Source organism: Cheilinus undulatus, linkage group 17 (assembly GCF_018320785.1).
Source record: "Cheilinus undulatus linkage group 17, ASM1832078v1, whole genome shotgun sequence".
Taxonomy (NCBI): domain Eukaryota; kingdom Metazoa; phylum Chordata; class Actinopteri; order Labriformes; family Labridae; genus Cheilinus; species Cheilinus undulatus.
In genome coordinates, this window is record NC_054881.1 from 35,590,834 (window position 1) to 35,610,776 (window position 19,943).

Genomic DNA, 19,943 nt, shown 5'->3' on the forward strand with positions numbered 1-19,943 from the left:
TTAACCCTGCAGAAATGCTTTTTCTTTAATATTTTCCACAGTAAAGGGTCATATTTATTTAAATGTTCAGCCTTTAAAAGAAAGCTGAATTTGATTTTCCAAAAGAAAGCATTACTTTTACGCAGATGATACTGTTATTTATTCTGCTGCTACTCAGGAGGCCTTTGGTACTGCAGGAGAGTCTTTGTGAGTAAAAATGAGTTTTGAGTCCAGATAAAACTGTCAGCTGTGTCCTAGGGGGATGTGAGTGAGTCTTTATCTTAATATTAAAACCTCCAATTCAGATTTGTTGTCTTCAAAGTGTCATATTCACCATCTTGTAAAGAAATCTGGAGGGTCTTGATGGGGTTCGGGGGACCTCAGAATTTTATCTCTACTTTTTGCAGATGATGTGGTCTGTTGGCTTCCTCAGTTGGGGACCTCTAGGAAGCACTGGTGTGGTTTGCCATTGAGTCGGGATGAGTCCGCACCTTCAAGTCCGACACCACGGTTCTCTCCTGAAAAATGGTTGATTGCTCCCTCCAGCCGAGTCCTTGCCTCTTGAGAAGACACTCAAGTATCTTGGGGTCTTTTTCACAAGTGAGGGTAAAAGGGAGTGTGAGGTTGTAAGGCAGATTGGTGCAGTATTAGTAGCAGTGCAAGTGTTGTGCCGTTCAGAGGGGCTGAGCCAGAAGGCCAAGCCTTTCCATCTACCTCCCAACCCTCTCCTATGATCATGAACTCTGGGTAATGACCGAAAGAATGAGATACAAGCGGCTGAAATGAGTTTTCTTTGGAGGGTGGGTGGGCTCAGCCTTAGACACAAAGTAAGGAGTTCAGGCATTTGGAGGGAGCTTAGAGTAGAGCCGTCTGAGGTGGTTTGGGCATCTGATTAGGACGCCTCCTGGGCACCGTCTGGCACGTCCAGGGAGGACGCGAGGGGGAGATTTTGGGGAAGACCTAGAATGTGCTGGAGGAATGATATATTCTGTCTGGTATAGGAACACCTTGGGATTCCCCAGAAGGAGTTGGAAGGTGTAGTTGGGGAGAAGGTTGTCTGGGTTGACTTGCTGCCACCGTAACCCAGCTGGATGGATGGATGGATGGATATAGTTCAATAATAGATATCAGAGATGCACACAAGTAATTTTTTTGTAAGTCCAAGTCAAGTCTCGAGTCTTTCAGTCTTGGGGGAGAGATTGGGGAATGGCATGCAGGAAAGGAGCCACTAGCTGGACTTGATCCAAACCACCTGCTTTAAAAAGGGACTCAAACCTCATAGCCTTCAAGTTCATCTGTACAAGTCTAGCTAAAACAAAACTTTATAACTCAGTATTTGATGCTTTTGAGCATTTTTGGGCTTTCAATGTTTTTACATGCATTTTAAAACACATTTTATTTGTGTTATTCAAAGACTAGAATATCATTTACAGCTGTGCCTGGTTGTGTTTGTTCTCTGTGCAGAAGTGAGACACATGCAAATGAGATCATGTGTGAAATTTTGTCCTGAATATTCATAAACCTCCAAATCATCAAATCATCTATGCCATCTATGCTCTGTGGAGGGGGTGGAGGTGTAGAAATAACCTGCTCAGATTCCATTATCAGGGATTTTGATGCTCGCAGGGAAAGATACTCGTCTGTTTTATAAAAGGAAAAGAGGGAGAAAGACGTGATGCTAAAAAACAATCAGTTCATCTGCTGTTCCTGTGCTGACGCCTCCTGCAGCTCTTCTACATGTTAACACAAGAGCTCTCCTCCTAATCTCTCTTTTCTGCTCCTCTCCATCGTTCTTTTTTTCATTTTCACTTCAGTATCTGTCTCTTTCTCTTCTTGAGTGCTCTATATCCTCCTTCACCCTCCCTCCCTTTTCTTCCCCCTCTCATATCTCGGCCCCACCTCCCCGCCCCTCAGCGTTTAGTGATTAATGCGAGTTTTAATTGTCATGCTCACTTTTATGCTCATTAAAGTGTATTATGCAGCAGTTAGGGTATTAAAGTTCAGCCAGAAATTTCATGCATACTGATGAGAATGCAAATGAGCCCAGCGTGAAAGGATGGTATGGTTTGTGTTGTGTGTGTGTCTGTGTGTGTGTGTGTGTGTATCTGATTATCCCCAGGAGTGAGCCAGAGTGTCATTATCGCCCAGACTAGCCATCTAAGCTGTGCAGAGCCGGTCCATCCATAGAAATTACATTAATGGGAGTCCTGCAGCTTTATGCCTGAATACCTACATGAAATTTGGTGCTGCATGAAATGCTGCATGAACTTCATTTATCCGGGTGCAAACAAATACAGCACACATGCAAGCTTGAAATCATCTGAATATAGAAAAACAGTTTAAAACCGATCTTTGCATGACCTGCAGAGGGGCTAGATGTTTAGATTTTGGATGTAAAGTATACTTTGACCACGCTTGCCACAAAGAAATGGTTTGGCACCTGATTGACCTAGTAGGGCCTTGAAGGATATATGTGTTTTTGGTAGAATATTTCCTTGATGCAACAAAGCTTCTTGGCATTAAATCTTACCTCCAATTTTCACATACAACGACCACACCGCATTCCGCCTACGAATCGTACTGCGGAGCAAATCGCTCCCTTTGTCCGAGCAGTTCCACTGCCCACGCTCCAGTCCGGTAGCGGCACGTCCCTGGAGCACCACTTCGTTCGAGATACGCTGCAGGTCTATTTTCAGCACTGCCAAATCGTGTCAATTCCTGTCGATCAGAAAGCTCCAAAGAGGAAGTCGCAAGCGTACAATATCCAGTTCTTTCAAAATAAAATACAATGTATGGAATCATAAATCTTCACTATATCAACATTACGTCTCAGCCTGAGCAAAGGATCACTGGGAGGTCAGTGGGTCACAGAGCTACAACGGTGCCATTGACAAGGAAAAGTTCACTTTTGAGGACATTTAGCCAAAAGATTTCACATAAAACCACACATCCTTTAGGCAAACATTAACCTTTTAATTTCCTAATGTACTCACCAGATGGCAGATGCAATAATAACATGGACTTATACCAGAAAGAATGGTAAATTAACCCCAAAGGGTAATATAGTCCGCTGTTGACATACTATTCCTGTGTGAACTTGCAGTTCTCCCATGATCTCTGCCTACAGGGTGCAGTGCTCTAGACGCGCTTCCAGTGGGCGAGGTTGCTCACCTTCGATCGGAGCAAACCTGCAGGGCCTCTGTGCGCAGCGCAGTCATCGTATGTGGAAATTGCGGGTTAAACTGACCACTGGAAAGCCTGTGTATTGCTGAATATGTGGGTTGTGCCCATGGAAAAATTGTCAAATCTTCTCTGCCAATATCAAACAGCTTTTTCTATTATTGTTTGTTTGATTGAAGAACTGAAGGAACAAGACATATTGGTAATATAACAATTTATTCACTTAACAAACAGGAGCCTCAGTAGCGTGTGGAAGAACCATACATAGCTTCATGCTGGTCACCAGTCTGGTCACACACTACTGTGAGATGGCATCCCATTCTTCAACCAGCATTTGCCAAAAGTCAGCCAACGTGGTTGTGTTGGTCACTCTGGCACGAACAGCACGCCCAAGCTGATCCCACAAGTGTTTAATGGGGTTGAGGTCAGGACTGCTGGCAGGCCATTCCATCCTCTCCACTCCCAAATTCTGGAGGTATTCTCTGATAAACCCTGCTCTTTGGGAGTGAGGGTTGTCATCTTGGAGGATAAAGTTCAGTCCCAGACTGTGGAGATATGGGATTGCCACTGGTTGCAGAATCTCATCTTGATATCTCTGCATTGAGATTGCCTCCATTGATGCCAAGCCTTGTTTTTCCAGTGAGGGAGATGTGACTCTATCAGTGCACCAATCATTCTGTGCATCTTCTCCACACTTTGACCCTATGATCCAATTGCTGTAGCAGAATCTAGACACATCACTGAACACGATGTCCCTCACCTTGTTCATGTTCTGGTGCACATGTTACTGATACCATTGTACATGGGCCTGGCAGTGAAGGGCAGTCATGGCAGGCCTGTGAGTGCAGAGATTGGCTCCATTCGTTCGCTCGTTCTGGATTGTCTAGGTAGAGAGCCGTCGGCCATATCATCCTGCAAACCTTGACTGCAAATCTGTAGAAGACACCGTACTGACAGGTGAGGAAACGGTCTTCTTGGAGTGCTGTCTTCTTGGGGCTCGCACTGTCTTCGACATCCCACATTATTAGGAATTTGGCCTTCAGTTTGGAGATGGTACTAGGGCTCACTCCAAATAATGCCAGATCTTGGTTTTGCGGAACACCAGCTTGAAGTTATCCTATTTCATGGGCCCCACCCAGATCAGTCAAATGTGGAGCAGACACCTACTGACCACTGTAGCAGGGCCCATGCTCACAGGGGGTGAGCCTGTCTCTGAGCTCTGCTTCAGCTCTACTTATTTATTGTCCTTTTCACTAAACAGAGCTAGATAAATATAGAAAGGCATTATAGATAAGAACAACACCATCAGATATGAATCCCAGAGTCAGTACACAACAATGGCAGGCTACATGTGATTTTAAAATGCAGAAATCAAATGTTTTTCAATGCATAAAAGACTAATGTCAATCTAAAAAAAGATAAAAACATCTTAATAAGCAGGGTTGTGTTTAACGTTGATAACAAGGCACAACAGAGGGGAAAGTCCCATCTTAAATAGACTATATAAAAGTGGGTACTGTGTCTGGAGAACCAGCTCAAATTGGCTTGAACTTATCAGGTCTTATTGGTCATGAAATGTCCTTCTAATTTGCTGTGCTTTAATTGAGTCACCCATTAATAGAAGAAAACATCAGACTTTGATCCTAACAGACAAATCGGCATGGATAACAAATTATTTTATTTAAAATATGACCTGCAACTTAGAAACCAACCTCATTGTAGGGGAATGTTTTAATGCAATGTTTTCAACTCAGTTCAGAGTTTTGAAATGTATACCACCTAATATAACAAACAATATCTCAGGGCGCTTTTTAAGAGCAGGTTTGGGTTTTTGTTTTGTTGTTGTCAGAGATCCATGAACAAAATTTTGGCAACAAGTAGGAACAGTGGCAAGTTATGTTTGTGCCTGCCCAAGGGACTGCAGACAAAAACAGCTTTTGGCTAAATTTGTCATGTGAGATCAATGTTATAAGTCTAAAAAAAACAAAAACAATCAGAATAGTCAGTGTCCTCTTTAAATGAGCGGTGCAGTGGTGTGTTTATTAGGAAGAAGTCCATTTATTGCATGTTGTGGAAACACTTGTGTGGGTTGTTCTTAAAGGCATTGCCCGCTCAAAATGTTTCTTCATCATCCAGTGCCTATAAAAACTATTCAACCCCTTGAATGTTTTACCCTTTTATTGAAGTTAGAAATCAAGGTTAATATAATTAGGCTTTTCTCTGTCATGTTGCATTGGGATCTACCTTTTTAAGCATTCCAGGGCCAGCTGCCTAGAAGCATCCCCACAGCATGATGCTGCCACCACCGTGCTTCACAGTGGGGATAGTGTGTTTGAAGGTACTTTTTTTTGATGGCTGAAAGTATCATTTTGGTCTCATCAGACCAAAGAACTTTCTTCCACTTGACCATGGAGTCTCCTACATGCCTTTAGGTGAACTGTAGTCCAGATTTAATCTGAATTTTCTTGATCAGTGGCTTTCTCTTTGCCACTCTCCCATAAAGCTTTGACTAGTGAAGAATAACAATACATTTTTTAGCTGAGTAGTGACATTACCTCAATATTTCCACAATTATATTATTACATTTTAGAGGTGTAATAGTCCATGTCTTGACATTGCAGCCACCATTACAGACACGATATGTTTATCATTGCAAGGACAATGCTGGGTATAACATCAGAGACTGCTGAGGAAACATAAACTGCTAATGAAAGCTGCTGTTCTACACTGTCAGTCTAAATATCCCTGGGCCTTAAAAATGTGTGTGTGTAATGCCATATGAATTTTTTGAAAATAATTGGACCATAAAGACAAAAGAAAAAATAAACAGAAATTAAAATTCAAAGATTTTTTTGTGTGACCCAGTGAAAAATAATGAATAAGACATTTTTGCTCAGACTTGTTCTCCAATCCCTTGGTGACAAAAAAGTGAAAAAATTATTCAGTGACAAAAATTCTTCAAAATATTCACTTTTTTTTTTTTTTTTTTTTTTTTTAATGACTGAATTTATGCATTATTTAAAGCAGTTCCTGTCTACAGAGACACAGAGGGCCACACCACGGGCTGTCTGGGATTCCTTCTCTCCATTATGAGGCCGTCTCCACTGTTAAGACGTGCAGTTTGGCAAAACATGACGTGATGACAGAACAGCCTGCCATTGGTTGTGACAACCATTGTAGGAAAACAATATGGTGGCTAATGCCAAGCTAGCGGGAGTTAAAATGGATTTAAAAAATGGATGAAAAGACATTCAATATTGGACATACTGGTTTGAATTTAATCTTTACAGACCCTGGAATGTCACCCAAGTTCCAGGTTTGCCAGAGAAGCATCTGTAAGGGCTAAAAAGGCATGGATAGCATCATTAGAACTGCAGAATGGAGGACTTCCAGATGGAAAAAAGTAAGTGGCTATGATTTATGGTTCATAAGTTAATTCGCTTTTAGTAACCCTTGTCTCCTCCTGTCTTGGTTTCAGAAGCTTAAATGACTAATTGATGGCTGATAAGGCAATCAGCCAATCATTTTAAAGATTTAGGGGGAGGCAATTTAGATTTCAGGGGGCTTGGCCAGCCCTGGCTACCACTATTGACGTTAGAAATCAAGGTTAATATAATGCCACTGGTACTACTGTTTGCTGCCATAAGCCAACAGGGCATTATAGATCAGGTCACCTTTATTATATGATTCTTCCTGTCAAAATGTTTGTTTACAGATTCAGCATAGTAGCCCTGGCTTGTGCTGAAACAAAGACGTATATTTAATTCAAGAATAAGCTTTATGTTCTATTGTTGGCCATTTTTTACTTAATTTTTAGAACTGCAAAATTGCACCACCAGCTGCCTTTGGTCCCCAGGCCATAGTTTGGCCCTCTTTGTTTAACTGTTGAATAAACACACCTCATGGAATCCGTTTCTTTTTTACTGAACAGAGAAGTAGTAGAGGTGGGCGGAGCTTAGCAGCACTTCTCTGCTTGTTATCTTCTGCTATTGTTTTGATTGAGAGCCCCCTGGTGGTGAAAACTGCATATTATGCATTTAAAGTAAAACCATGTCAATGCATAAAACAGCTGAATGAAGCAGCCTGGTATAATAAATGAGGTGTCCTGATGAAATGTGTGCACTCTCAGCAAAGAAAAAGATAAGAACCCCATTTACATAATGAGAATCTGGAATGTAAATGTAATGTAGAGAGAAATGCTCACAAAATGAATACAGAAGGTGTCTGTGTCTTATTGGTTTCAGTCCGTTGTGTGTGTCTTCCTCCCTCGGCCCTCCTGCTGCTTCCACCACGCTGAGCGAATAGGCTCAGTCATTACTGTGCTTCTACTGCACGACTGCCGAGGAAAATGAGACAACAGTCAAGATTTTCATCCAGGGGGCCTAAATCATTTACACAGCATGGAGCGATGTGCTGAAATAAGACTGCTGATCACTCTGTCCTGCAGCAGCAGCAGGTGGTACTGTAGCTGTGAGAAGAAAACATGGAGACGGATAAAGTCATTACAGTGACAAACTGCGAGTTTATGCATGAATAGAACCGCTTCAAATCACGACTGAAGTGTTCCCCCGGTGCTGATCAAAGGAGGTATCAAACATCTTTTTTTCTGAAGCTGCTGGGAATGACAGTATCTAAGTGTTTGTGCCTGAAATTAATCTGTGAAATGGATAAATTTGGTATTGTAAGCCTGGATTTTCTTGTAATCTAGTGGTTTTTGAGCATTTTTTTGATAACATACCCTTATTCAATTATCTTTACAGCTTCTTACACCTTAACCAGGGTTAATATATTAGTGGCTGGTAATAAATGTGTGAATGAAGAAGTGAATCAAACTAATCTGTGTCTGAAGTGAGAAACGTGGATATACTGAAACTTGTGTTTTCAGACATGAATAAAAATCCTAAAAATAGACAAGGTGAGCTTCAAGGATGAACTTGAATTTTTCCCTTCAACTTCACTTGGACTTTTAGATGTGGAAGTATGAAGAGGAACGTTGTTGGTTTCCCAAAAATAATAAAATCCTCCAGTAGCAAGATGGGCTCTTTTCCACATGGAGCATAAACTAGTGACACCCAGTTGGCGACGCCATTGGTGACCATTGCGTCTTCATCTTTCTTCTTCTAGGCAGATTTGCAAACCAACTACATGGACACTGCAACCTATTGTACCAGACCATAGTACATAATAGGTCGTTTCCACCGAGCAGTCCAGCTCAGTTCAGTGCGGTACGACACACTTTTTTTGGCGTTTCCATAGAGAAAGGGTCCCAAAAAACCGACCCGTACCGTCCCACTTTTCGGCACCCTTCCGTAGGGGTGCCAATCTTACCTAACCATACCAAAAAGGTAGAGCTACACACACGACAATAGGAGCTGCACTGACGTCACGTCAGCGCGCCACTCAGCTGCTCGCCTCCGGGCTTCGAACAAGGAAGTCTGCGCTGTGAGAAGCAGGTGAAAACCGGAGAAAAAAGATGGACTAATATCTGCCTAAATGGGAAATATTTGGACTCAATGGAGATCCAGACTGTTTCCTAGTCTATGGATATTGATATCTGGCCACAAATCAAGTTTCCTGACGTTTATCTGGATGATTTTAAGAACACAAAGCAGAGCCCAAAGGCTCACATCAGCCTGATCCATCCGCGATGGATGAGAAACTAAATGAATGCAGAAGTTTTGTGAATACGAAGCCTTAGAACAGTTCACTCTCATCTGTAACTAGTTATTAATCTACACCTTACGTTAGGTAACCTGTGAAAACATCGCTCTGTGGTTGTTGAACGGGCTCATAAAACTTCAGGCTGCAGACTATTTTACCACGAGATCAGCGCATCCCAGATTTCTGACTTAATCTAGCTTGATTGTAACTTTAACTTTATTTTTAATGTGGAAAATTCTCACAGTACAGCTCTAAACTCTCATATTTTGTCGTGTAACCTGTTCTAGACTAGATATATTCACATATTAACGTAGCATTATGACTCAAACCGTCTCTGTAAACGTATTTCATCAGCCGAGGATCTGTACTGACAGCGGTTAACATCATTAAGATGCAGTTATTTTTTTAAAAAGCACTTTCAGCTGAAATAAAGCTGTTTACTACTTATTCCCTACTGATTTCTGTCCACTCATTCTTTCTATAACTCTGCTGCTTCAACAGTTGACTCATGCTGTCTGTGACTTTACATGCATGCTTTTACAGCCCCGCCCACCCAAGTGAGAGCACCGGTGTCTGTGGAAAATTGAACTATTTGGGGGTTTAGCATACCAAACCAAACTGAATCAAAGCCCTGATGGAAACACGGCTTAAGTAACACAGTTTTGCGCTCAGGCACCAAAAGATCTTACCTATCTGAAAGCAGAGCATAGAAGGAAAAGGCTTAAACTGTGCTCGAGCACAGCATGTTACTTATGTGTAAGCAGATCATGGGGGGGAAGGGAAGAACCGTGTTTGGGCACAGAAGGATTTTATTTATGTGAAAGAGGGAGAGGGTGAAAACTGTGCTCTGGCACAGAACATCGTTACTTGTATGAAAGAAGAAGAGGGAAAAAATTGTTCCTGAGCACAGAAAGATGTTCCTTATTTGAAAACAGAGCACGGATGGAGAAGGGAAAAACTGTGCTCGAGCACAGCATGTTCCTTATGTGAAAGCAGATCATAGAGGGGAAAGGGAAAAACTGTGCTCTGGTACAGAACATCGTTACTTATTTGAGAGCAGAGTAGAAGAGGGGAGAATTCTTCTTGGGCACAGAAAGATGTTCCTTATTTGGGTAAAACTGTGCTCGAGCACAGCATGTTTCTTATGTGAAAGCAGATCATAGGGGAGAAAGGGAAAAACTGTAATCTGGCACAGAAAGATGTTACTTATCTGAAAGCAGAGCAGATGGGGAGAAGGGAGAGGGGAGAAACTGTGCTCGGTCACCACACAAAAAAAATTTCACTGCTCAAACAACACCCTAGTTATTTAAGCATACACCTTTCCGGAGGAGAGTTCCTGTCAAACAGGAGGTTGGGTGCTCAGGAGGCATGGCATGTTAACGAATTATTTGGAAAGGGCAGATGAGGCAACAATGTCTGTTGCCATGAAAGAACTTTTGCCTTTAAATCAACGTTACCCGCTGTTTCAGCATATTCATTACATCAACACAAAGCAGAAAAGAAATAACTGGTAAAAAGCAGAAATAATGGTGCAATTTTGTTGTGTGACGATTCCACCAGTTGCTCACAGGCCATATGATGCTGTAAATGTCATCACTTCCCATTAATCCCTCTTGGGGAACTTTTTTGCAGTTCAGTCCAACTCAGTGAGGAAATAATGAATCCCACCTTTCATAAGTTTTATCTGTGCCAAAGGACTAATAAATTCAGACTCTGTCACTTCATCTTTCTGTCTTTGATTTCTCCCTTGCTTTTCTACATCATGTTTTGCCTCAGCCCTCAGGGTAAGGCTGTCCTGGACATCTTCAGAGGTGCATGTGTGAAAAATCAAAGAATCCTGACACTGTTGTAGACCTGGGCCTAACTCTTGCCACCCTAATCCATCACCCTCATATTTCTGCATTCATTTGACTAAATCACACCACATTCACTTTCCAGAATACATTTCAGTTTAACCGTCTATGTCACATTTTCAATTTAGCGTACCCTCAGGCTGTGGCACACCAGCGAGACTTGATTAGCTCCATTAATCAATACGTCTTGAATTAACACTGAATCAGACAACTTTGGGTAATGTGAAAGAACCCACAGAGGATCATCCTAATGCTTTCTAGCTACTTTAGCCTCATTACTCTGTAATTCAGTCTCACTTCTCTCCCCAACCTTGTTTCCCCAAACAAAAACATTATTTTTTATATTCCAAAACAGTCCAACCATCCTGTGAGTGGCAGAGTTGAACATCTGTATGCTTAGCAATGTAGTTCATCTCTCATTAGTGAAATTAGATCAAACCTAGCCCTTAAAAACACAAAACAAGTGGCTCTCCAAATGCTAAAAAGTCAAGTTGTCGCTGAAGAACCACAAAGTGCAGTTCCTCACATGGCCACTTGAGGCTGGCTTGCAAAAGGAGTCACTCTACATAGAGCCCCATGTTATAACAGCCAGCTTCTCCTCAGAATAAACATCTTCATAGAGTCTCTTTAGCTAGGCGGACCATAGGTCTTGATTAACCCAGGACCCCTGTCCCAATTCACTGTCATCTTGGGGCCCCATCTACGTACATGTACCTAAGAAAAGGTATCAATGTTTACGCTTGCCATCCTAGACACGATACATGGACGCCTGGACGTTAGTGTTTGCCATACTGCTAGAGGCAGGACCACCTTATTAGCATTTACAAGTACGAGGAAACTCCAGGTTTACTGAATAAAATCAATTGTGTTCACATAAAACGGATTTTGATTAATCTTTTTAGAACTTAATAGCCCAGATTCAAATCAATGAGGCAAAAGAGTGAACAAGGTTTGTAAAATAAAAACATTTGCATTTGAGTTGATATGGCGTAAACTATTGCCTACAGTATAATATATCTTTATTAAATAAAGCCGATTAAGGTGAAAAACAGCCTTCAAGAAATATCTATCTATAAACTATAGCTTAAGATATATCAATACATATGTGTTTACACATTTATATCTGGTGAGTGAGCTATAATTTTAATTCATAGAGGATAAATGTTTTATTGCTAAAATGAAAGAAAATAGAATCTACTTCTGTGCTCCACTAATAAGATCTTTTTTACTTTTTTGTAGTTGGTTTTCATTATCAGTATTCTCATGATTCTCATGATTATGGCTTAATGAGTAAAGAATTATTAATTTTAATCAATTTAATGTGATTATTTTTTTCCTGAAAACTCAAATATTACTTGTCTACTTGTATTGCCTTGCACAGCAGACTTTCCTCTGGCGGTGATGTCAACATATGCCTGCCAGTCAATGAGGCATCCACATAAATCTATGCTTGCCATACTTCTCTTATTTGCCCACTAATGACTTGACCATTGAACCTGAATGTGTAATTTCTCAGTGTTCAAATAAACACTGTCTGCTGTCCACATGCAATTTTTCCCATGACTTCTTTTTTTTTTCTTCTTCTTCTTTTTTTTAAAGGCTACATTGTCAGGTAGGCCGAAACAAGAGGTGGGATTGCTCCTTTATAAGTGTGTATAATTGTGTGTATTCTTCAGATAAGAGCCAGATTTTGGTCAACACATTCTTTTCACATCAGTGGTATTTCTATGTTGTACTATTTTCCACACAGACTGGTGTTTTCTTTCAACAAACCCACATTCCAGCGGACCTTTAAACGTCACACGGGGCGGTGCTGCGTTCACTGCCCCCTCCCCCTCCTCAACCACGAGGCTCCGGTGTTGACAGGCCAATCACCACCCAGCCCCAGTCCGGCTTATCTGCTCCAACTCCGAACAAAGCGGACTGCCTGGTCTCTCTATATGTGGTATGTTAACTCTGGAAGCAAAGAGGGTATTTTTGAACCCTTCTGCTCTTCTTGAAGCGTTTTTTTCCTGGCAACAAATAAGACTCACACGGGATTAAAGAGCTGCCATGCGGGAATCCCGCCCTCCAGTCCTGTTTTAGCACAGATCCTGTGGTGGGCTGTTAAGAACGAATCGATGCAATGAGCATGATCGAAAAGGGGATATCAGAAACCAGCTCTGTAGCCCTTTTACACCATAATTATATACATAAAAATTACATATATCACATCTTGGTCAGTTAGGCCATACAGTTAAACCACGGAAACTGAATGAACTTTTTGTGTCAAGGGACATCATCACCTCTTCAATCCTTTGTATGAAGGAAGGGAGTTTGTCAGCTTTCCACTTAAATAAAATCAAGAATCATGCCAATAATGAATCAGTTGCTATTGCTGTCATCTTGTATGAAATTGGTCAGTGCTTTGCAGTAGGACACTAAATGTTGCCATGAAGGGATTTGAATCTATTTTTTTTCTTACAAATGAAGGAGAATACTCAAAAATATTGAGGCCCAGCAATGACTAAATGACATGACCAAAACATCTGTCCCAGTGTCACTGGTAGGGTAAATTTCTAAATTTTAAAAAGTTTTTCTTTAGTGAAATAAAGTTGTAATTTGGAGGTTAATTTTGAATGAATGAATGAAAATGACTAAATGAAAATACTTTTAATATTTGATTTGAGTTATTTATACAAGTTGTTATTCAAAACTCATAGTTGCATCATACTATAGTGACAATATAAAAGAACAGGGATCAATATATTGCTTTCTTTGTTGAATTATTAAAATTAGAAAAGTATAATAATTAAGTGATAAATAGCCATTAAAGTATTTAAAAAATAGAGCCATAGTAATAAATGATATTAAATAATAATAATAATGAAAATAGAAATTAATAATAATAAATAAATAAATATTAGCATAGTATTAAGAGTATAATAATATTGATGACTAATAAGATTTATATCATAATTTATTTTGTATATTTTATATTATATTATGTATCTTATAATCAATAATATATTACATAAATGATATGATTATAATGATAGAAGTGCTGTCAAAGGATTACATTTTTTAATCAGATTAATCACAGGGTTGCTGTGGATTAATTCGATTAATCATGATTAAATATCATTCATTTTTAATCTATATAAACCACATTTCATTTTGCATAAGCAACCAGACTCAATTTCCAGCAAACGTATGCTTTCAGTTAATGTGGTATTTTAAGCTGGAAGTGCTTCTGTGAAAAGAAAACTCCTTCCTGCAGAATGTTCATAATACTTTATGTCGGTCGACTGTTCCGTCTTGGGTTTTTTTTTGTACTCAAATTTCCCATTGAGAGGGCCAACGTGCTGTTTAGCGTCTTCCATAATGAGTTGGTTGGTCACTACTGGATCAACGGCTCATTTGCATGCACGGCGGCACCCAACTTGGACAAACCGCCCAAAATGCGTTGCCAGAGACTTTTTTAGGGATTTTGAGTCATTCTGTGCTGTAGATGGGTTAATTGCGTTAAAATTTTTGATTAGATTAATCATGATGATGGATTAATCCGCATTAACGCGTCAATTTTGACAGCCCTAAATAATAGTTTAATAGAGTATTTTGAAAATGATAAAAATAAAAAATAATAGATCTATTTTAGTAATAAAGAGCCATTTGGAGATAGAGCTGGCTCATACTGAGGAGTCTAGCCAAAAGGTCCGATTCATTGACAAGTCTCGAAATTCCCATCACTACCGAACAGGCCCCGCCTCTCTCAATTTGTCAACAAAGGGGTTTGACATGCCTGGTAGGCTCCGCCTCCATGTTTCCATAAAAGGATGATTTGGACGTACACGGCCAACAATCAGACCGTGGGTAACCTTTTTCCTTCCCCATCCCGTTCATATGGTGCGTTGACTTCCTCTGTCGCCGATAAAGTGGAGCTATCATGGCGGAGCGCGTACAGCAGCCCCCGGCCAAGCGGCTCTGCTGTAGACCGGGATACAATTCAACATGTAGGCAAGGACAGCGGGCCTCGGGGGCGCCGTGCGGAGCCTCTGCTTCCCCCGAGTCGAGTAAAACCCTGAACCCGGAGTCCCTGCTGGACATCGCGGCGAGAAAAGTCGCGGAGAAGTGGCCGTTTCAAAGGGTAGAGGAGCGTTTCGAGCGGATCCCGGAGCCCGTCCAGAGGCGGATCGTTTACTGGTCTTTCCCGAGGAGCGAGCGGGAGATCTGTATGTACTCGTCGTTCAACACCGGGGAGGAGATCGGAAGTAGCGGGGAGAGCAGCGACGAGACGCGGCTGCCGTTCCGACGAGGCATCGCTCTGCTGGAGAGCGGCTGCGTGGACAACGTACTGCAAGTCGGTGAGTGCTGATACCGAGAAAAGAGCGGAAATCAACCATATCTTTTCAAATAAACAAGACGAACACCGACACTACGCTTTATATATGTAAATCACTCTGAAGAAAAAGGTGTTTAAAGTGACAGGGGTTGACAACAAAGGGGGATGCGGTCAGGCGGCAGAGGAGAGCCTACAATGGGGCTTTAAATCTGCTGTGTGCATGAATGGGAATGTGTGACTGGGGGCATTTAAATCCTGTTTTGCTTGGGGGCAGTTTGAATGCGAAACACAGGGCATGAAGACCAAAAAATCCACTAATTGAATTGAAAATCAAGCTGTGGCAATAACAAAAGAGGGATTCCCTTATTATCCATGCACCAAACCTCTTTCAGAAACTCACAGAAATAAGAATAACAACAGTTTGGAGCTTGGGCAAGAACAGAGAGTACATTTGTGAGATATTAAAGCTGATTTTTGGATCTTGTGGGTCCCTAGAAACCACGTAAACTACTCCACATGCCTTTAATTACCCTAAGTACTGAATAGTGTGTTTCTGAATATGCATATGGAGGCATTTAAACTCATTTCCATGCTCACTGAAGTCATCCCAAACTGCATCTTACAAGCCTGACCTTTAAAAAATCAGTTTTAACTGCTTACATAAAAGTATTGAGTAATAAGGGAAGTGCTCAAACAGTGCTGGGTTGGGTCCCAACTGACATGCATTGCATTTGAATAAGTTGTTCTGTGTGGTACAATTGATAACGCACACATTGTGCCTTTTGATTAGATTTAGCCCGGAACACGTTGTGCAAAAAAAAGAGTGAGAAAGCAGTAAAATGCTGTCAGACTCTGATATATATTCAGACATGGTGCGTTCATGGGTATTGGTGAGATGTTTTCGTGTGACACAATGAGTGAAACAGGAACAAGCACATGCTTTCTGAGGCGGCAGCTGCTAGTGCATGACTTTCCTCCTCTTTTGATAACATTTGACCAAAAAAAAATCCATTATTTTGGCTGTAAATTTCCTCTTTATTTTGTACGTGCTTTGGCCCCAGCCTTCTAGAGTCTTGCACATATCAAATGCCCAGCATTCCTATTGTGAGTTTGGCACTTTGTTCCTATTTTCATGTCCATTTGTGTGTCTCAAGCTTCCCGTCGCCTCTGAAAAGGGAAGACAAACAAAAGCATCTTTTCACTCCCTTGTTAAGTCGAGGAGATCCAGCAGGAGGAAACGTTTTCTTTTTAAATGGGCCCATGATTCACACCAGAACCACAGCCACTCTCTTCATGCTGACCGTCTGCGTGTAATCGCAGAAGTATTCGAGATAGCTCACTTTGAGACTCTTTGATCGTGTCTGTCACCTGTGAGTCCACCTTCTCACAGCCCACAGCTGTAATCCCATTACTCCGCATGCTTCATTTGAATAGTAATACAATCTGAACACTTGAGTTTCTGCGTGACCCGCCCCCCACTTTTTAAAAAGGCAGGAGTGGGCTTTGTGAGGGGGGCCACAGGGAATACACACAATCCCAACACACCAGGCTCTGTCCTGCCAAAAAGGAGCCCTATATATTCCCAGATATTGAGAAATGTTTCTGTAGGGGGGGGGCAGAATCTAGGTTGTTATGCCGGAGAGCAGAGGGGGCTCAATCTGCATGCCTACAAAGAGGAAGAACTGTAACACAAACACACACACTCATAGGGAGGGTTTCTTTCTTGGCTGATTGCACCCCGGCCTGGAATTTGCTGGAAAAATAGAGCCAAGAAGTGATAAATAAAAGATGTAATCTCCCCATGTGTGGGCTGTACCAGAAGAGGGAGGGTTTTTTTTTTCTTGCAGCAGACCTTGAGGAAATGAATTGGCACACATTTTCTGTGTGGACCCCCTCGCTCCATAACAAACCCTCACTGTTAATCAGCGCAAAGATAAAGGAAGCCATTTTTTTTCTTTTCCAAGCAGAGTAAACACCGCTGCAGCTTACAGTTCGGACTGGAGGGCTGTTTTATTCCCTCAGCGGTAGCCAATATCATATTTGTTGGGGAGAGATTGAGCCAGGAGGAGGAATACTGAAGAAAGTGTGCTTCAAGTGCGCTCTAAGCTAGAGGCAGTTTAATATCAGACAATAAAAAAGTGGCCAGAGGTGAAAAGATTAGTAAATCAGTCATTGGCTTGAACTGTTTCTAAAGCAAAACCAGTAATTTTTACAGTTACGGCTCCAAAAATGAGAGGATTTTCCTACTTTATCCTCACCTTACATCCTAAAACGCCATATACAGTACATTCAGAAAGTATCCAGACCCCCTTCACTGTTTCTGTTTTTTCTTATGTTGCAGCCTGATGCTACAGTCGAAAAGAATAATTTTTATTCTCAACAATCTACACTCAGTACCCCATCACGACGAAGCGAAAACAGAATTCTAGAAAATTTTGCAAATGCATTAAAAATAAATACCTGAAGTATCACATTTACAGAAGTATTCAGACCCAAAAACACTTCAAGATGTTTCTACACCTTGATTTGAGTCCACCTGTGGTAAATTAAATTAATTGGACAACTTGGCGATGAGGTTAACGGATCCTGTCTACAGAGAACAGAGACAGGATTGAGTCTGTAAAAGAGTCTATAAAAACATTCCTGCCACCCTGAAGGATCCCAAGAGCACAGTGGCCTCCATTATTCTCAAATGGAAGATGTTTGGTACAACCGGTAGGACTGGTCCCTGAGCCAAAGGAAGCAAGCACGGAGAAGGGCCTTAGTAAGAGAGGTGACCATGAACCTGATGGTCACTCTGACTGAGCTCCAGAGATCCTGTATGGAGATGGAACAAAGTTCTAGAAGGACAACCATCACTACAGCCCTCCATCCATCTGAATTTTATGGCAGAGCGGCTAGACAGAAGGCACTCCTCAGTGCAAAACACATGAAACCCCCACAGCATGATGCTGCCACCACCATGCTTCACTGTTGGGATGATATGGGGCAGGTAATGAGCCATGCCTGGTTTCCTCGTGACTTAACTTTTAGAATTGAGGCAAACAGTTTTGCACTGAGGAGAGACCAGTGCAGAGCTGCAGTGATGGTTGTCCTTCTGGAACTTTATCCCATCTCCTGGTTGTGCAGAACTTCTTCAGTTTGAGAATTATGGAGGCCACTGTGCCTTACAACAATCTTGGCTTGGCTTTCGCTCTGATATGCATTGTCAGCTGTGAGGTCTTCTATAGAGGCTACCTCTCCAAATCAGGTCCAGTCATTTTAATTTACCATGGGTGGACTTCAATTAAGGTGTAGAAACTTCTCGGCAATGATCAAGAGAAATGGGAGGAACCTGAGCTGAATTTCAAGTGTTTTGCAGAGGGTCTGAATACTTATGTCAATGTGATAGTTCAGTTTTCTATTTCTATTTTTAATAATTTTGCAAAATTTTCTAAAATTATGTTTTCACTTTGTCATGATGGGGTACTGACTGTAGATTAATGAGAATAAAAAATAAATTTTTCAACTGTAGCATCAGGCTGCTGCATGACAAAATTGAAAAACAGGTGCACTGTGTATAATTGTTTGTCTGGGATTTCCTTGAAAATAAGCATTATCAAAAAGGTTGTCATAATAAACTTTGAGTGAAAACAACCCGAAAAACCTTGTAGAACCTGCAAAAAAGAGAAAAAAATAAAATCAAAGTTTTGCAGTTGCTGCTGTCCTTGCTATGAGTCATTAAATTGCCATTCAGAAACTATCTTATTAGAAGAAGAAATGTGAAATTCATTTTAAAAGGAACACTAAAGAAATAAGTCATATGCTGCATTAAGTTTGAAGTGTTAGATGGTAAGTAGTCCAATTACCAGAAACAAAGGCAGGTTTATTCCTAAATTCATGCCTGAATGATTTAAAATCAAGAACTTTACAAGCTCCAAAACAAACTATCTCCAAAGATCAGGCCGGCAGCATCTTACAAAGTCATCCATATTGATTTTAAGCTCAAAGGAAGAAGAGCTCCTCTGGTGGGGAGTCACCTGCATTTAAGTTTAAAACAGGGAATGATTTAGTTTACTCTCAGGTTCAAAACGTTAAAAATACATCCTGTGTCAGGAAACATGGCTTTTTTGGTTAAATAAAACCATTACAGCAACAGACTAAAATATGAAAAGCAGGATTTAAAACTGGCCTTGTCCCATAATGACAGTTCTCTGTAGGTTACCATTACTGCTGTGTAGGAGGGATGCCCTGCTTTCTTCACCACAGACCTAACATGACTTTCCCTTGTCCTTAAAATACCAGAGATTGAACTGGATTATAGCACGTGGTATTGACAAGTATCCAACATTTTGACAAAAGTTTACATTCTATTTTAAGAAAATATCCCCCAAACAAGCTTAATGTGGAGCCTTAAGCTAAAGCTGTGGACAATCTGGTGATGCAACGAGTCATTTGTCACCTGAGATGACATCTGTTTGTATTTTAGAACGGGTTTGAGTGCTAGCGAGGAGTTCTGTTGTGTTAAAGCAGTTTGTGTACATTCTAGGGAATTATATGAACACGTTCTGTTGAAACAAAGAAGCAGGACACTTTTCCTGTTTGAGACATGTGACATGGAGTAAAACCAACCAAAGCTGAAGGGTTTCTTTTTTCTGAACAAGTGGTCCGGTTTGGTACGGTAAACCCTGAGCTTGCTTGTGTTTCCACAGCCAACTGTACCCTAACTAGACAGGAGTGTAAGCCAGCTGTGCGTCTAGCTCTACCCTTTAGGGTTAGATTTGACCTCAGCAGAAGGGTGCCAGAAAAGAAGGTGATACCTATCAGTTGTTTTGGCACCTTTCCAAACTTTTGACCATGGTAATGGCAATAATTGCACACCATGATAAACTGAACGGGACAGATTGGTGGAAAGACATCATTAACACAACGTCCACTTCCAGCAGCCCCTTTAACATTGCCTGCCCAGT

The 19,943-nt window shown here is 41.2% G+C and overlaps 1 protein-coding gene across 1 annotated transcript in view; it reads left to right on the forward strand.

Annotated features, from left to right (window-relative positions):
- Positions 1 to 14,527: 14,527 nt before the first annotated feature.
- zswim6 (zinc finger, SWIM-type containing 6) overlaps positions 14,528 to 19,943 on the forward strand; it is a 49,378-nt gene continuing 43,962 nt past the window's right edge. The window contains exon 1 of the mRNA XM_041810189.1: positions 14,528 to 15,016. Coding sequence (XP_041666123.1) covers positions 14,599 to 15,016 — 418 coding nt within the window. The 5' untranslated portion in view covers positions 14,528 to 14,598. The remainder of the gene's footprint in view (positions 15,017 to 19,943) is intronic.